We start from the raw sequence: 12,959 nt of genomic DNA on the forward strand, positions 1-12,959 counted from the left end.
AAAAAAATTTACTTTTTGAATCTTACTCTTTCCACATTCTATCAGTTTCTCAAACGGCCTTATTGTATAATGAAGAGCCTTTTGCATGAAACATCAAGGTAAATATTCTGTTTACAAATATATGTGATCCATGAACAATCCAAAATAATTGTCACAAAAACCTTTATCATACATAGTTTGTTGGAGGGGCACTACTAATTACCAACATTCTTCTTTCTCCAAAGTACTCTAGTCTATTAGGAAGAAAGGGACAAGACTCAATGTATCCCCAACCTAACTCCAGATCCTCCAAGCTCAAAATGAAAAAGACGGACTCCAATAGGAAAACTGCCAAGAAAATGATTTTATGAAGGCCGCCCCTCCCAATCCCACTAACACACCATACCCAACTGACCGCCATCAGGGCTCAATGGTGGGAGGATGGTCTTTAATAAGCATTAGTCTACAGCTGGTCACAAGGTCAACAAATACATCTGGGCTGACCAATAAGAACTAGAGAGCTTCAATGCCAAGCTCAGCTAACTACAGCATCCCAAGGAGAGCTGTATAAAGCAGGGATGTTCTCTAGCTACACACTACTTAAGAAGAACTGATGTACAAACTTAGCCACTATAGGTGACAATCACCCAAAGCCGTTTCCCTTCCCTCTCACCATCACTTTAGGACTGGCTGGGAGATCCCAGGGTCCCTCACTGTATGTCAAAATAACAATACCTAGGCTCCAGCCTGGATTTCTGATTCAACAGATCTGGAGGGGGCCCAGATCTTACAGCTTCCACTCAACGCTGGAGAACACCTGCTCCCCAAAGGAACAAATGTAGAAAAACAGCAGTGTTTCAGGTGACACAGGCCTCCCCATTGTGACCAACAATTTTCTGTGATGTAACAAGATGACCTCAGACGTTAGGGAAGTCCTCAGCGATTAGAGGATACATCATGCTAAGATGCAATGTTCTTTGCAGGCCTTACTTCCAACCTCCTGGCATTAACTAGTCCTGTGTGTCTTCTTTCTTGGACAGAAGTTAAGCCCTGGGCAGTACCAGGAAGCACAAAACAATTCGGATGCCTACTCCAATTGTTCAGGTAGCCCCAAGCACTGAGGTATCCCTTAGGGTGAAAGTCCCCAGCATCAGTGTGCGACAGCTATTCGCCATTCATGACTATCTGTTGAGTCTGTTGAGTGATGACTGCCTGTCTGGTGGGGCTTAATCATACAATGGCTTACCACACTTCACTCCAGCAAACCGCGATTGTCTGTCTCTACTTACACTAACAAACTGAATGTCATCTTCGTTTTCATCCGTGGTAGACTCTGATGCCTCGGGCCCAGCTGGTGGGACAGATTCTATTATCTATAAACAAAAGCCAAAACACGCTTATCGATTCAGCCACAAGATCGCAGGAAGAAATTCTCCCCAAAAGGATCGATTAAAGACAAAAGCCCCTGAGGGGAAGCAGCAGGACCAAGCGGAAATCCAGCCCAGGGAACTGCATGGAGGAGGCCGGGCGTGCTAAGCCGTCTTGGAGCTGCAGAGACCTAGCTTCCCAGGCGAGCTGCCACAATTCCCCTCCCCGCCTCTTACAGGGGCAGGGATGCAGGCTCTAAACCCCCGGGGTCGGGGATGCAGGCTTCAAGTACAAGGCCAGCCTGCCTCCAAGCCCTTCTCACCCTCGGGGCTGCGGCTGCTTCGGCTAGGGCGGCCAGGGGCTGGGGGCGGCCGGACCGCCATTGTTGAGGACTCCACGCAGACGTGCACCAGGCCCGGAGGCCCCGCACTCGCCCGAGGCCGCCGCCCGGCTGAGCCCAAAGCTGAGAAGACAAACCAAACCTTTCGGGGTCGGGCTCGGCGGAGCCAAGGCCCGGGCCGCCACCACTCACCTCCGGCCCTGGGTCTCCCATTTCTCCCACGGCCTGTCAGCACCACGCTCCCGCCGCCGCCGCTGCTGTTCCCGACGCCGCCGCCACGACTTCCCTCTCGCCCGGCGCCGCGCGACCCGCCCTGCGTGAGCGCCCACGCAGCTGACGCCTCAGGCCGCGGGGACGCCAAGCTGCCGGACCCCAAGCGCGGCCTCACTGCCGCTAGCTTCCAGCGCCGCTTTGTACGCTCCCCGCCTTCCTCCCGCCCCGCGAGGGATTCTGGGAGTCGTAGTTTCCGCCGGTCTCGAGGCTGACGACCGCGTGGCGGGGAAAGGTGGCGAGGATCCGGAGCTCGGCGCTCATCTGCATCTCCGGAAGATGGCAGGAGGAGGTGGTGAGGGTCTTGATGTAGTTTTGAGTCCACGCCAATTCTCGTTCCGCTGCCGCCTTTCACTTAGAGACACTGACAGGAAAAGAGCCCCACTGGCAACAAGCAAGGCAGATGAAAACATGGAAGACTTTTTCCTCCCAATTACATCTTGGCAAAGCAAGGGCAAGAGCTTATATATGGCATTCCTGAGAGGTCATTAATTCTCGCAGAAGTCTCACAAAGGGGCTTCCTTGTTGTCCACAGGTTCCTGTAAACTAAAAGTAGCATTACTGATAAGGTTCCAGAGGGCTGCCCCTAGCCTTTCCTGTTTCTCCCTTGTTCTTTTCAGGCTAGGTTGAGTTGATAGGTTAATTACTTGGAGAGTGGAACACAGAGGTGTGGGCAAAACAGTCCTAGTAATGTCAGTTAACCCTTTCAGACCTTTAGTGATCATACTGCTATGAAAGCAATGCTCAGTGGTCTTTGTTTCGGGCCAGAAGGAAGGATGGATCGATAGATGGATGGATAGGTTTAAGTGAAGTCCAAGACCTGAAGCACTTGAGCTACTCAATCTCTCTCATGTTTTCTATCTCCCGGTGCTAGTAAATATTCAGTCTCACTCAAGGACCAGAGAGAGGAGCAAGGAGTAAAACTAGAGTACAGAGTTCAGCGGGAAAGTAAAAGCAGCTAAATCCCAGGGGTATAATGTAATTTTTCAAGATACACTTGGACTCTTATAAAATAAAACCGAGCCGGGCCGGTGGTGGCGCACGCCTTTAATCCCAGCACTTGGGAGGCAGAGGCAGTCGGATTTCTGAGTTCAAGGCCAGCCTGGTCTACAGAGAGAGTTCCAAGACAGCCAGGAATACACAGAGAAACCCTGTCTCAAAAAAAAAAAAAAACAAAAAAACAAAAAGAAACCCTGTACCAAAAAACAAACAAAAAAGGTTAAATAGATATTTCCTTTGTCAGTTGCCGCTAGCTACCCTTCTGTGAATGTAAAATGGTTCAGACCTTACTGACAGGGTTGGAGCCTGTGTAGGGTTTAGGGGAGGAGATACTTTTTATATAAGCAAAATTGAAAATTGGACCTGTGATAGAGCTCTCTCTCTCTCTCTCTCTCTCTCTCTCTCTCTCTCTCTTCCCCTCCTCCTCTCCTTTTCCCTCTCCCCCTCCCTTCTCTTCCCCCTTGTCTGGGGTCAGAGATTGGGCTTGCAGGAACAACAGAGAAGCAGCTGGCAGGACACAGGTAAAACAGTATTCTAGGAAAGAAGCTAAGGAGCCCTCTTGGGTTTGGAGGAGCTAAAGAAAAAGGTAGACTGGCTTGGAAGAATGACACAGAGAGATTTCTGAAAAGCCAGCAGTTTCATTGTAGAATCGTAGAATCGGGCTTGCAAATAGATGTTTTGTATATGGTTCAGAAAATAAAATTACCTCACTGAGTGAGCTAGAAGGGTTTTTTTTTATACCTCCTGTGTCTTTATTGGTATAAAGATGAGATAATTTAAATGGTTACACTGTGCGGAACACCATGACAGTGGATGAGGAATTCTGTAAGACCCTAGTGTTGGCAGAAACATCACTTGCAGGAAAGACAAATCCATACCCAGAATAAAGATCTACTCCAGCAAAGACAAAGTGTTCTCCTTTCCATGGAGGAAGTGAAGTGGTCCAATAGAGTCCAGCTGCTGAAAGATCCTGACAGAATGTAAAAGGTCACAGAAGCCCTGAAATTGGCAAGATAGATGTCACTGTTAGCAGAACTAGCTTCACTGATTTAGAAAAATAGAGGTGCACAATGCTCTGGCCACTCCTAGAACCCGTGTGTCTGCCAATGTTCTGACTGTTCCTTGAACCCATGTGTGTGCCCACTGATGAAGCCCATTGCCAGGTGTTTGTGATATTGGTTGCTGGGGAAGAGTCGGAAAATCTCCCCAGCAACCACAGCCGGGGCCAATCTGGAGTTGTTGCACCTGCACCAGACTCTTTCTTTGTACCCCTCCCATACCCATTTCTTGAGAAATCGTTTTAGAATAGATATTGTTTAGATCTGGAAATCCCCTACTCCCTCCTTCTCCTTTCCCCCCTGAGGGCCTATAAAAACTGGGACCCCTTTCCCCTTGGGGTCGACTCCTCTACCCTTGCGTGGGATACGAGTTGTCCCCAGAGCTCTGGCTTTCCCCGAATAAAGCCTCATGTGGTTTGCATCAAGCTTGGTCTCTTGTGAGTTCTTGGGAGTCCGCTATTATCCTGAGACTTGAGTGAGGGTCTCCCTTCGGAGGTCTTTCACCGCCAACAGGAAATGCTACCTGGGGAATGATGCTATATCTGCAACTCTGTTGCTCTCTAATGTTGGAAGATCTGCCACCTCAGTAGCCAGATCAGCCTTGGTGTCTGGAAGTCCATGTTGTAGAGCCCATGCCTAAACCCCATCTCTGCCACCATGGCCACTTTGTTCATGGGCCCATGAGATAATGACAGGGATGGAGGGATGGCTGCAGAAAGAAGCTAACTGTCCTGAGAACAGGACTCTATCTACTTGATTACTATGACTGTTGGCATGGGACACAAATGTCCCCACATCTTCTACCCTTTTGGAGAGAGCTGTCCACATACTTCTTCCTCAGATGTCTTTTTCACTAACTTTCCAGTCATGCTCTTTCCAAGTCCCTGATCATCCAGTGTATCATCAGCTATATCCCATAAATCAGTAAGCAGTCACACATCTGGCCATTTCTCCTTCTAAACAAAGTTCTGCCCACTATGAGTAACCTTCACTGGTGTTTTTCAGGGTTCTCCAAGAAATGGGTTGTAATGCTGCAACTGTCCACTTCTGGTTGGTGCCTGAATACCATGTAGAACCATCAGTAAACTAGGCCCTAATCTTCTCTTCCCCAATTAATCAATCATAGGAACACCCCATCAGGTTATACACTTGGCATCATTAACAGGAATAGAAAGCGTTGGCACTAGATCCACTTCTTCATGTAACTTGCTTGTGCCCCCAAGGCCTACTAGGACTCAACTCTATACATACCTCTTCCATTTGCTAATAGAATACTGCTGTGCACACCTTACCGTATTTCTTGGTGGGTCAGATAATACATTACAATGTCCCAGGATCCAATCTGAAAGAGGCAAGCCAACCTATAGACTGCCTGATGATTTGAGGTTGAATTTCTTTTATTCTGCCAGAAATAAACCTGTTTATTCACTTAAGGAGGTAGGGTTGGAAAGGGTAGAACAAGGTAAGTTTTCCTACAGGGATTAGGAGTGACAACTGTACCAGGCACATCTAAACAATGATTGCAAGTCTGGCCATGAGAACAGGTGAACACCAGCAAGCCAAGTGAGGGAAAATTATGCTCACCAGGGGATACAGAAAGAAGGCGATGCCTTCTTGAGGCAGGAGAGAATCCAGATGGGAGGCTGTTTTGCATAAGATCAGCGGAGGCTGTGGCTTGTGGGAGTAGTTCTGGCATATGTTTCAAAGATGGCTACTGTACAAGCTGTATAGGTTGAGCAATGGTGTCTAAAACAAGACTCTACTATTACTGGGTTATAGATCTACTAAGGAGTTGGCTCTTGGGGTTGAAGAGAAAGTGTAAAAGTGATCCATTGGTTGCTCCAGTGGGGCCCTCATGTACCCCTTGGAGGACTTTTTTGGAAAATAAAATTATTTCCTGCACAGGTGAACATAGTAATTGCATAGATTGGCAGCTACTGGAGGATTATAAATAAATCCTGATTCATAATTATCTTGATTATACATACTTGGTTTTTTAAGTTTTATCAAGAACAGTCCTATATATTAAGAGAACTTCACTAATTTTTTTAAAAAATATTTTTATTGACTCTTTGAAAATGTCATATCATGTATTTTGATCATATTCTTCTCCAAGTTCCACTTCAACTCTGTACCCTTCTGTCTCAGTTAGGATTTTACTGCTATGAGAGACACCATGACCAAGGCCACTCTTGTAAAGAACAACAGTTAATTGGGCCTGGCTTACAGGTTCAGAGGTTCAGTCCATTATCCTCAAGGCAGGGGCATGGCAGCTTCCAGGCAGGCATGGTGCAGGAGGATCTGAGAGTTCTACATCTTCATCTGAAGGCTGCTAGGAGAAGACTGGGTTCCAGACAGCTAGGATGAGAGTCTTAAAGCCCAGGTCCACAGTGATACACTTCCTTCAACAAGGTCACAACTATTGTAACTAGGCCACACCTACTCCAACATGGCCACACCTCCAAATAGTACCACTTCCTGGGCCGAGCATATTTAAACCACCACATCATTCAACTTCCTGTATTCTTTTTTTTTTTTTTAAGTCCACCAAGTCTAACTTTGGTTGCCCAAATACTCTTAGATGTGGATCCAAATTCAAGAGCATGGTCAACCTATCAGGATTCACACTCTTAAAGAAAACAGACTCTCCCTCTCTCAGCAATTATCAATTACCAATAGCTCCTAGGCTAAGGGTAGAACCTCATGCCCACCTCTCACTTCCCACCTCCCACCTCCCACCTCCCACCTCCCACCTCCCACCTCCATGCTGGGATTTTGTCTAATTTGAGCTTAGACGGAGCTGGTGCATGCTGTCTCAGCCGTTGAACTCATATGTGTAACTGGCCTGTTACGTCTGGAAAACACTATTGCCTTGTGGTCATACACCTCCTTTGGCTCTTACAATCTTCCTGCCCCATCTTTCATCATTATCACTGAATCCTGGGGGGAAGGGAATGTGATACTGATGTCCAATTTCAGGGCTTAGCACTCTGATGTCTCTTATTTACTGCATATTAACCAGGTTGTTGGATCTCAGTTAATCATTCACTGAAAAAAACCAACCAAACAAACAAACAAAAAAACCTCAGGTGAAGGTTGAGAGATGCAGTGATCTACAGATCTAGTGATAAGACATTAGGAGTTGATTACATTCTGTGTTCATTCCTCAGAACAGAAGTAGATCCTCCCTTAGAGTCTAAGACCTCTCTAGCCCAGGTTATTGCCCCTGATAATAGTGTCAGGTGTCTAGCCGGGCCTGGTGGCGCATGCCTTTAATCCCAGCACTCGGGAGGCAGAGGCCGGCGGATTTCTGAGTTCGAGGCCAGCCTGGTCTACAAAGTGAGTTCCAGGACAGCCAGAGATATACAGAGAAACCCTGTCTCGAAAAACCAAAATAAAAAAAAAATAATGATAATAATAATAATAATAATAGTGTCAGGAGTTGGTTCGTACTTGTGACTCAGTCTCCTTAAATCCAATCAGAAAGTGTGTTTGCTTATTCAGACATGATTCATCCACTTTTGCAACAGTGGGCTTATCATGCCAGGCAGATTGTCACTGGAGCTCACTAGGCTCCCAACTGTGGAAGAACGAACATTATTTTTCTCCTCTGGCTGGCATGCATAGCACCTTCCAACACTATGAAAGCTAGTCAGTAGGGGTGAAGGTTCCAGGTGAGTGCCAGCTTGAATTCTCCATGTTCTGTGACTCAAACATGTGTTGTCTTTTGCCATAGGGCTTCAGGAGGGTAACCAAACCCAATTCTCTAGTCTCTATATTAAGAGGGGGGTACTCTATATTCTGTAATGTTTGGAGCTGTATAAGACCTCAGTGGACAACTCCAAAAGAAATAACCTATTGCTGGCACTGAGCTTGTATGTGCTGATCTGTGGTGTCTAGTAGGAGCATTGCTCCGTCGTTATAGAATGATTCCATTTAAACTCTTGTTACATATGTGTATGTGTGTCACTTAGAGAGCTTCTATAATAGATTTCTTTGTGACCTTTTCAAAGACCTTTAGAGTTAGTTATCCTGATCTATTTCCCCCCACATCTTGCCCTCCCACCTGCACCATTATTCCCTTTTCATCTTTCATATTGCTACATTCTTTTTCTTTCCTTTGAAAGATCCCTCATCTCTTATTAGTCTCCTGACCTCTAAACTTTTTATTTTATTTATTTATTTATTTATTTATTTATTTATTTTGGTTTTCCAAGACAGTGTTTCTCTGTATAGCCCTGGCTGTCCTGGAACTCACTCTGTAGCCCAGGCTGGCCTCGAACTCAGAAATCTGCCTGCCTCTGCCTCCTAAGTGCTGGGATTAAAGGAAGAATTTTCAAATGAAACTAATATATCTACAACTCAAAACTAGCATCCACACGAGAAAAAACATTCGACTCTGTCTTTTCGGACTTGGGTTACATCAGTCATGATGATGACTGATTTACTTGCTAGGTTTTTTAAAATTATTAATAACTAACTTTTCTTAACATCTGAATAAGATTTATTATGTAAATATATAACATTTTAAATCCATTATCAATCATTATTACCAATTGATACACATCTGGGTAGTTTCCATTTCCTGGTTATTGTGAATGGAGCATGGGTGAACAAGTATCTCTGTAATAGGATACAGAATCCTATTGGACATATGCCCAACAGTGGGATAGTTGGATCATATGGTAGATCTAATTCTAGCCTTGGGGGAACTTGCACATTGATTTTCATAGAGGCTGTACCAGTTTACACTACTACCAGCAATAGATAAGTGTTTCATTTTCTTCACTTCCATTCAAGCATCTGTTGTCAGGTGTTTTTGTTCTTTCATTTGGAGAATGAAATAACATTTCTGTGTCTATAGGGTGTATGAGTACTGTATTCACCTCATTTCCATCTGCCTCTACCTCCCCAAGGTCCCCTGTGTCCTCCCTCATACTCCTCTCAAATTCATGACTTTTCCTTTAATTATTGTTTTACACAAACATACACATTCACACCACTACCACCACCACCAACAACAACAACAAAACAGCCCACTGGGTCCATGTGGTGATAGTCTTGTACATATGTACTTAGGGCTCATCATTTGTTGATGTGTTTGTTTGTTGTTCTTGTTATCTTAGCCATTCTTTCTGGTATACAACAAACAGCATCTTAAATTAGTTTTGACTTGCATTTCCTGGGCTAAGGATGTTGAACGTTTTAAAAACTATTTCTTGAACATTTTTGTATTTCATCTTTTGAGAACTTTTCACTTGGTGCCTTGCCCCAATTTTTAATCAGCTCATTCATTTTCTTGGTTAGATTTTCAAGTCCATTGTATATTCTACATACAGATATTTTGCCAGGTGTTCAAGTTTTTTTCCTGTACTGCAGGCTGTCCCCTCACTGCAATGGTGCTGGCCCTTTGTTGTGCAGAAGTTCTCTCTTTTTCTTTGATCCTGTTTCTCAACTATTGGTTTTATCACTTGCCCTACAGAGGTCCTGTTCACGAAGTCCATTTCTGTGCCTATAAAGTTCAAACATATTCCTTCCTCCCTGCTACCGCATCAGGTGCAGGGTATCGGGTCTTATGCTGAGGCCCTCAATACATGTATAATTGAATTTTATGCAGGCTGACCGAGAAGGACCTAATTTAATTATTCTGCGTGTGGCTTTCTAGTTGAACCAACACCATTTACTGAAGATGGTGGCTTCTTTTCCCTAGGGCATAGTTTGGCCTTTACATAAAAAATCAGGTGATTAAAAATGGGTGAACTTATGTTTGGGTCCTCAGTTACATTCTGTTGATCAATGTGTCTTTTTTTCTGCCAACACCATGATGTATTTAGTCCTATATCTCTGTAGTATAACTCAAAATCATGGCTGGAGATACCTCTAGCAGTTCTCTTATTGTTCAGAATTGTTTTGGTTATACTGGGTTTTTATGTATATCTGTTTCCAGATGAAATTTAAAAACATATTTAAATTTTTGATGGGGATTGCACTGAATATGTACATTGTTTTTCATAGGATGTCCACTTTCACGATATTAATCCTATGATTCTATGAGCACAGGAGGTCTTTCCACCTCTGATATCTTCGTCAATTTCATTCTTCGGTGTCTTAAAGTATTATGACTTTAACTTCCTTGACTAGATTTGTTCTAAGATTTTTGTGAGCCAATTATGAATGGATTGTTTCCCTGATTTCTTTCTCGGAGTGTTTATTGTTAGCACATAGGAAGGCTACTGATTTTGTGTATTCATTTTGAAACCTGCTACTTGCTGACTGTATTTATCATCTGTAGCAGTTTTCAGATAGAGACTTTAGGGTCTTTTATGTATAGAATCACCAGCATCAAATAAGGATGCTTTTGTTTCTTACTTTGTTAAATGTCTCTCCCTTATCTCCTTCACTTGTCCTGTTGCTATAGGTAAGGACAGGAGTGGGGGGAGTAGACATCTGTGCTTTGTTCACAATTTTAGTAGAAATTCTTTAAGTTCTCCAATTAGCATGATATTGGGAATGGGCATTGTCACATATTGCCTTTATTAATGTGATATGTGCCCTAATATCTCTACATTTTCCATTAATTTTATCATGAAGAGTTGTATTTCTCAAGGGACTCTTCTGCATCTAATGAAATGATCGTGTGCTTCCTGTCCTTGATTCTCTTTGAAATTAGTTTTTTAAAGTTGTATATGTATGGGTGTTTGGTCTGAATGTATGTCTGTGTACCACTTGCATGCCTGGTACCTGAGGAGGCCAGGAAAGGGTGTCAGATCCCCTGGTACTGAAGATACAGCTGGCTGTGAAGTGCCATGTATGTGACATGAACTGAATATGGGTCCTCTGAAAGAGTAACCAGTACTCTTAATCACAGAGCCATCTTTCCACTGCTCTTTATTCTATTTACATGGTAGATCACGTTTCTTGATTTATGCATGTTGGATAATCGCTGCATCTGCAGGATAAAGATGACTTGATCAAAGGGCTTAATCTTTTTGATATGCACTTGATTTCAATTTGCAAGTATTTTATTGAAGTTTTACATTTATGTTCATTAGAGAAACTGACCCATAATTTTATTTTATTTTATTTTATTTTATTTTATTTCATTGATTGGATCTTTGTCTGATCTTAGTATCATGGTAATACTGGCTTCAAAAAGAATTTGGAATTGTTTTCTCCTCTCCTGTTTTATGGAATAACTTGAGGAGTATTAGGTTTAGTGCTTCTTTGGAGCTCTACTGGAATTCATTTCTTTATCCATCTGGTCTGGTACATTTTGTACCTAGAAGATTTCAAATTATGGTCTCTATCTCATTGGTTATTATGGATCTATTTATATTATTTACTTTGACTTGACTTTTCTTTGGAAGGTCATATAGAGCCATGAATTCATTCATTTCTTTTATATTTTTCGACTTTGTAGAATACAGGTTTTTAAAGTAAGTTCTCACCATTCTCTGAATTTTCTCAGTGTTTTAATTCCATTTCCGAGAAAGGCATTTTTCCCCATCCATTTACTCTAAGGTAGTATCTATTATTGATGGTGAGATGTCTTTCTTGGAGGCACCAAAAAGATAAATCCTGTTTTCTAACCCAAGTTGTTGGTATATCCTTGAGGAATTGAGACCGTTAATATTGAGAGTAATTATTGAACAATGTGTATTAGTTGCTGATTGTCTTAGTTACTTTTCTATTGCTGTGAAGATACACCATGATGAAGGCAACTTGTACAAAAAAAGCATTTAATGGGGGAGGGCAAATTTACAGTTTCAGAGAATGAGTCCATGACCATCATAGCAGGCAGAGAGCATGACAGTAGGCAGAGATGGCCCTAGAGCAGTATCTGAGAACTTACATGTTAAGACAAAAAACAAGAGGCAGAGAGCAAACTGCAATGACACCTTAAAGCCCACCCCCTGTGACACACCTCCTACATCAAGGTCAGACCTCTTTCAACACAGCCACCTCTTTTAATCCTTCTCAAACAGTTCCACCAACTGCAGGCCAAGCATTCAAACATACTTACCTATTGGGGAAATTCCCATTCAAACCACCATACTGTTATTTTGTTGTGGTGGTGGTATTTTCTTTTCTTTTTTTTTTTTTCATTAAATTATTTTTTTTATTAGGTATTTAGCTCATTTACATTTCCAATGCTATACCAAAAGTCCCCCATACCCACCCACCCCCTCTCCCCTACCCACCCACTCCCCCTTTTTGGCCCTGGCGTTCCCCTGTTCTGGGGCATATAAAGTTTGCGTGTCCAATGGGCCTCTCTTTCCAGTGATGGCCGACTAGGCCATCTTTTGATACATATGCAGCTAGAGTCAAGAGCTCCGGGGTACTGGTTAGTTCATAATGTTGATCCACCTATAGGGTTGCAGATCCCTTTAGCTCCTTGGGTACTTTCTCTAGCTCCTCCATTGGGAGCCCTGTGATCCATCCATTAGCTGACTGTGAGCATCCACTTCTGTGTTTGCTAGGCCCCGGTGGTGGTATTTTCTTATACCTCTTTTGCATTACTATTCTGCAATCTTTAGGTATCCTCTGTGCTGTTGTGGGAGTGTTAAAACTTCTCTTCAGACTGAAGTATTCCTTCTGGCATCCTCTGTAGAACTGGCTTTGTGGCTATAAATTTCTTAAATCTGTTTTTATTGTTTTTCTTTCTCCTTCAGTTGTAACTGTTGATATCTTCGTTGGGTATAATAGTTTGGACCTGTATCTCCGGCTTTTAAGAACTCATAGAACATCAGGGCCCTCCTGGTTTTGAAAATCTCCATTGAAAAGTCAGGTGCTATTCTGATGGACTTGCCTTTACATGTGACTTTTCTCCCATTTTCAATATCCTTTCTTTGTTCTGGATATTAGTGTTTTGATTATTTTGTGATGTGGTGAATTTCTTTTTTGATCTAGTCTATCTAGTGTTCTCTATGCTTCATGAAACTTAA

At 43.2% G+C, this 12,959-nt stretch overlaps 1 protein-coding gene across 9 annotated transcripts in view; it reads right to left on the minus strand.

The window, feature by feature from the left end:
• Window positions 1-3,144, minus strand: part of Zfp451 (zinc finger protein 451) — a 54,062-nt gene extending 50,918 nt beyond the window's left edge. For 5 of the 9 annotated variants that reach the window (NM_001290699.1, NM_133817.3, NM_001359274.1 and 2 more), the window contains exons 1-2: window positions 1,880-2,137; window positions 1,269-1,352 (exon numbers count right to left, since the gene is read on the minus strand). Coding sequence is in view for 4 of the 9 variants with exons in the window: in NM_133817.3 (NP_598578.1) it covers window positions 1,269-1,352; window positions 1,880-1,900 (105 nt within the window). In the remaining 5 variants the exon portion in view is untranslated. Of the gene's footprint in view, window positions 1-714; window positions 1,229-1,268; window positions 1,353-1,879 lie in introns of those variants that run through there. The other 4 variants (XR_865291.3, XM_030243892.1, XR_865290.3 and 1 more) reach the window with 3 other exon arrangements.
• Window positions 3,145-12,959: the final 9,815 nt, after the last annotated feature.

The sequence above is a fragment of the Mus musculus genome, chromosome 1, assembly GCF_000001635.26.
Source record: "Mus musculus strain C57BL/6J chromosome 1, GRCm38.p6 C57BL/6J".
In the NCBI taxonomy this organism is placed as follows: Eukaryota; Metazoa; Chordata; class Mammalia; order Rodentia; family Muridae; genus Mus; species Mus musculus.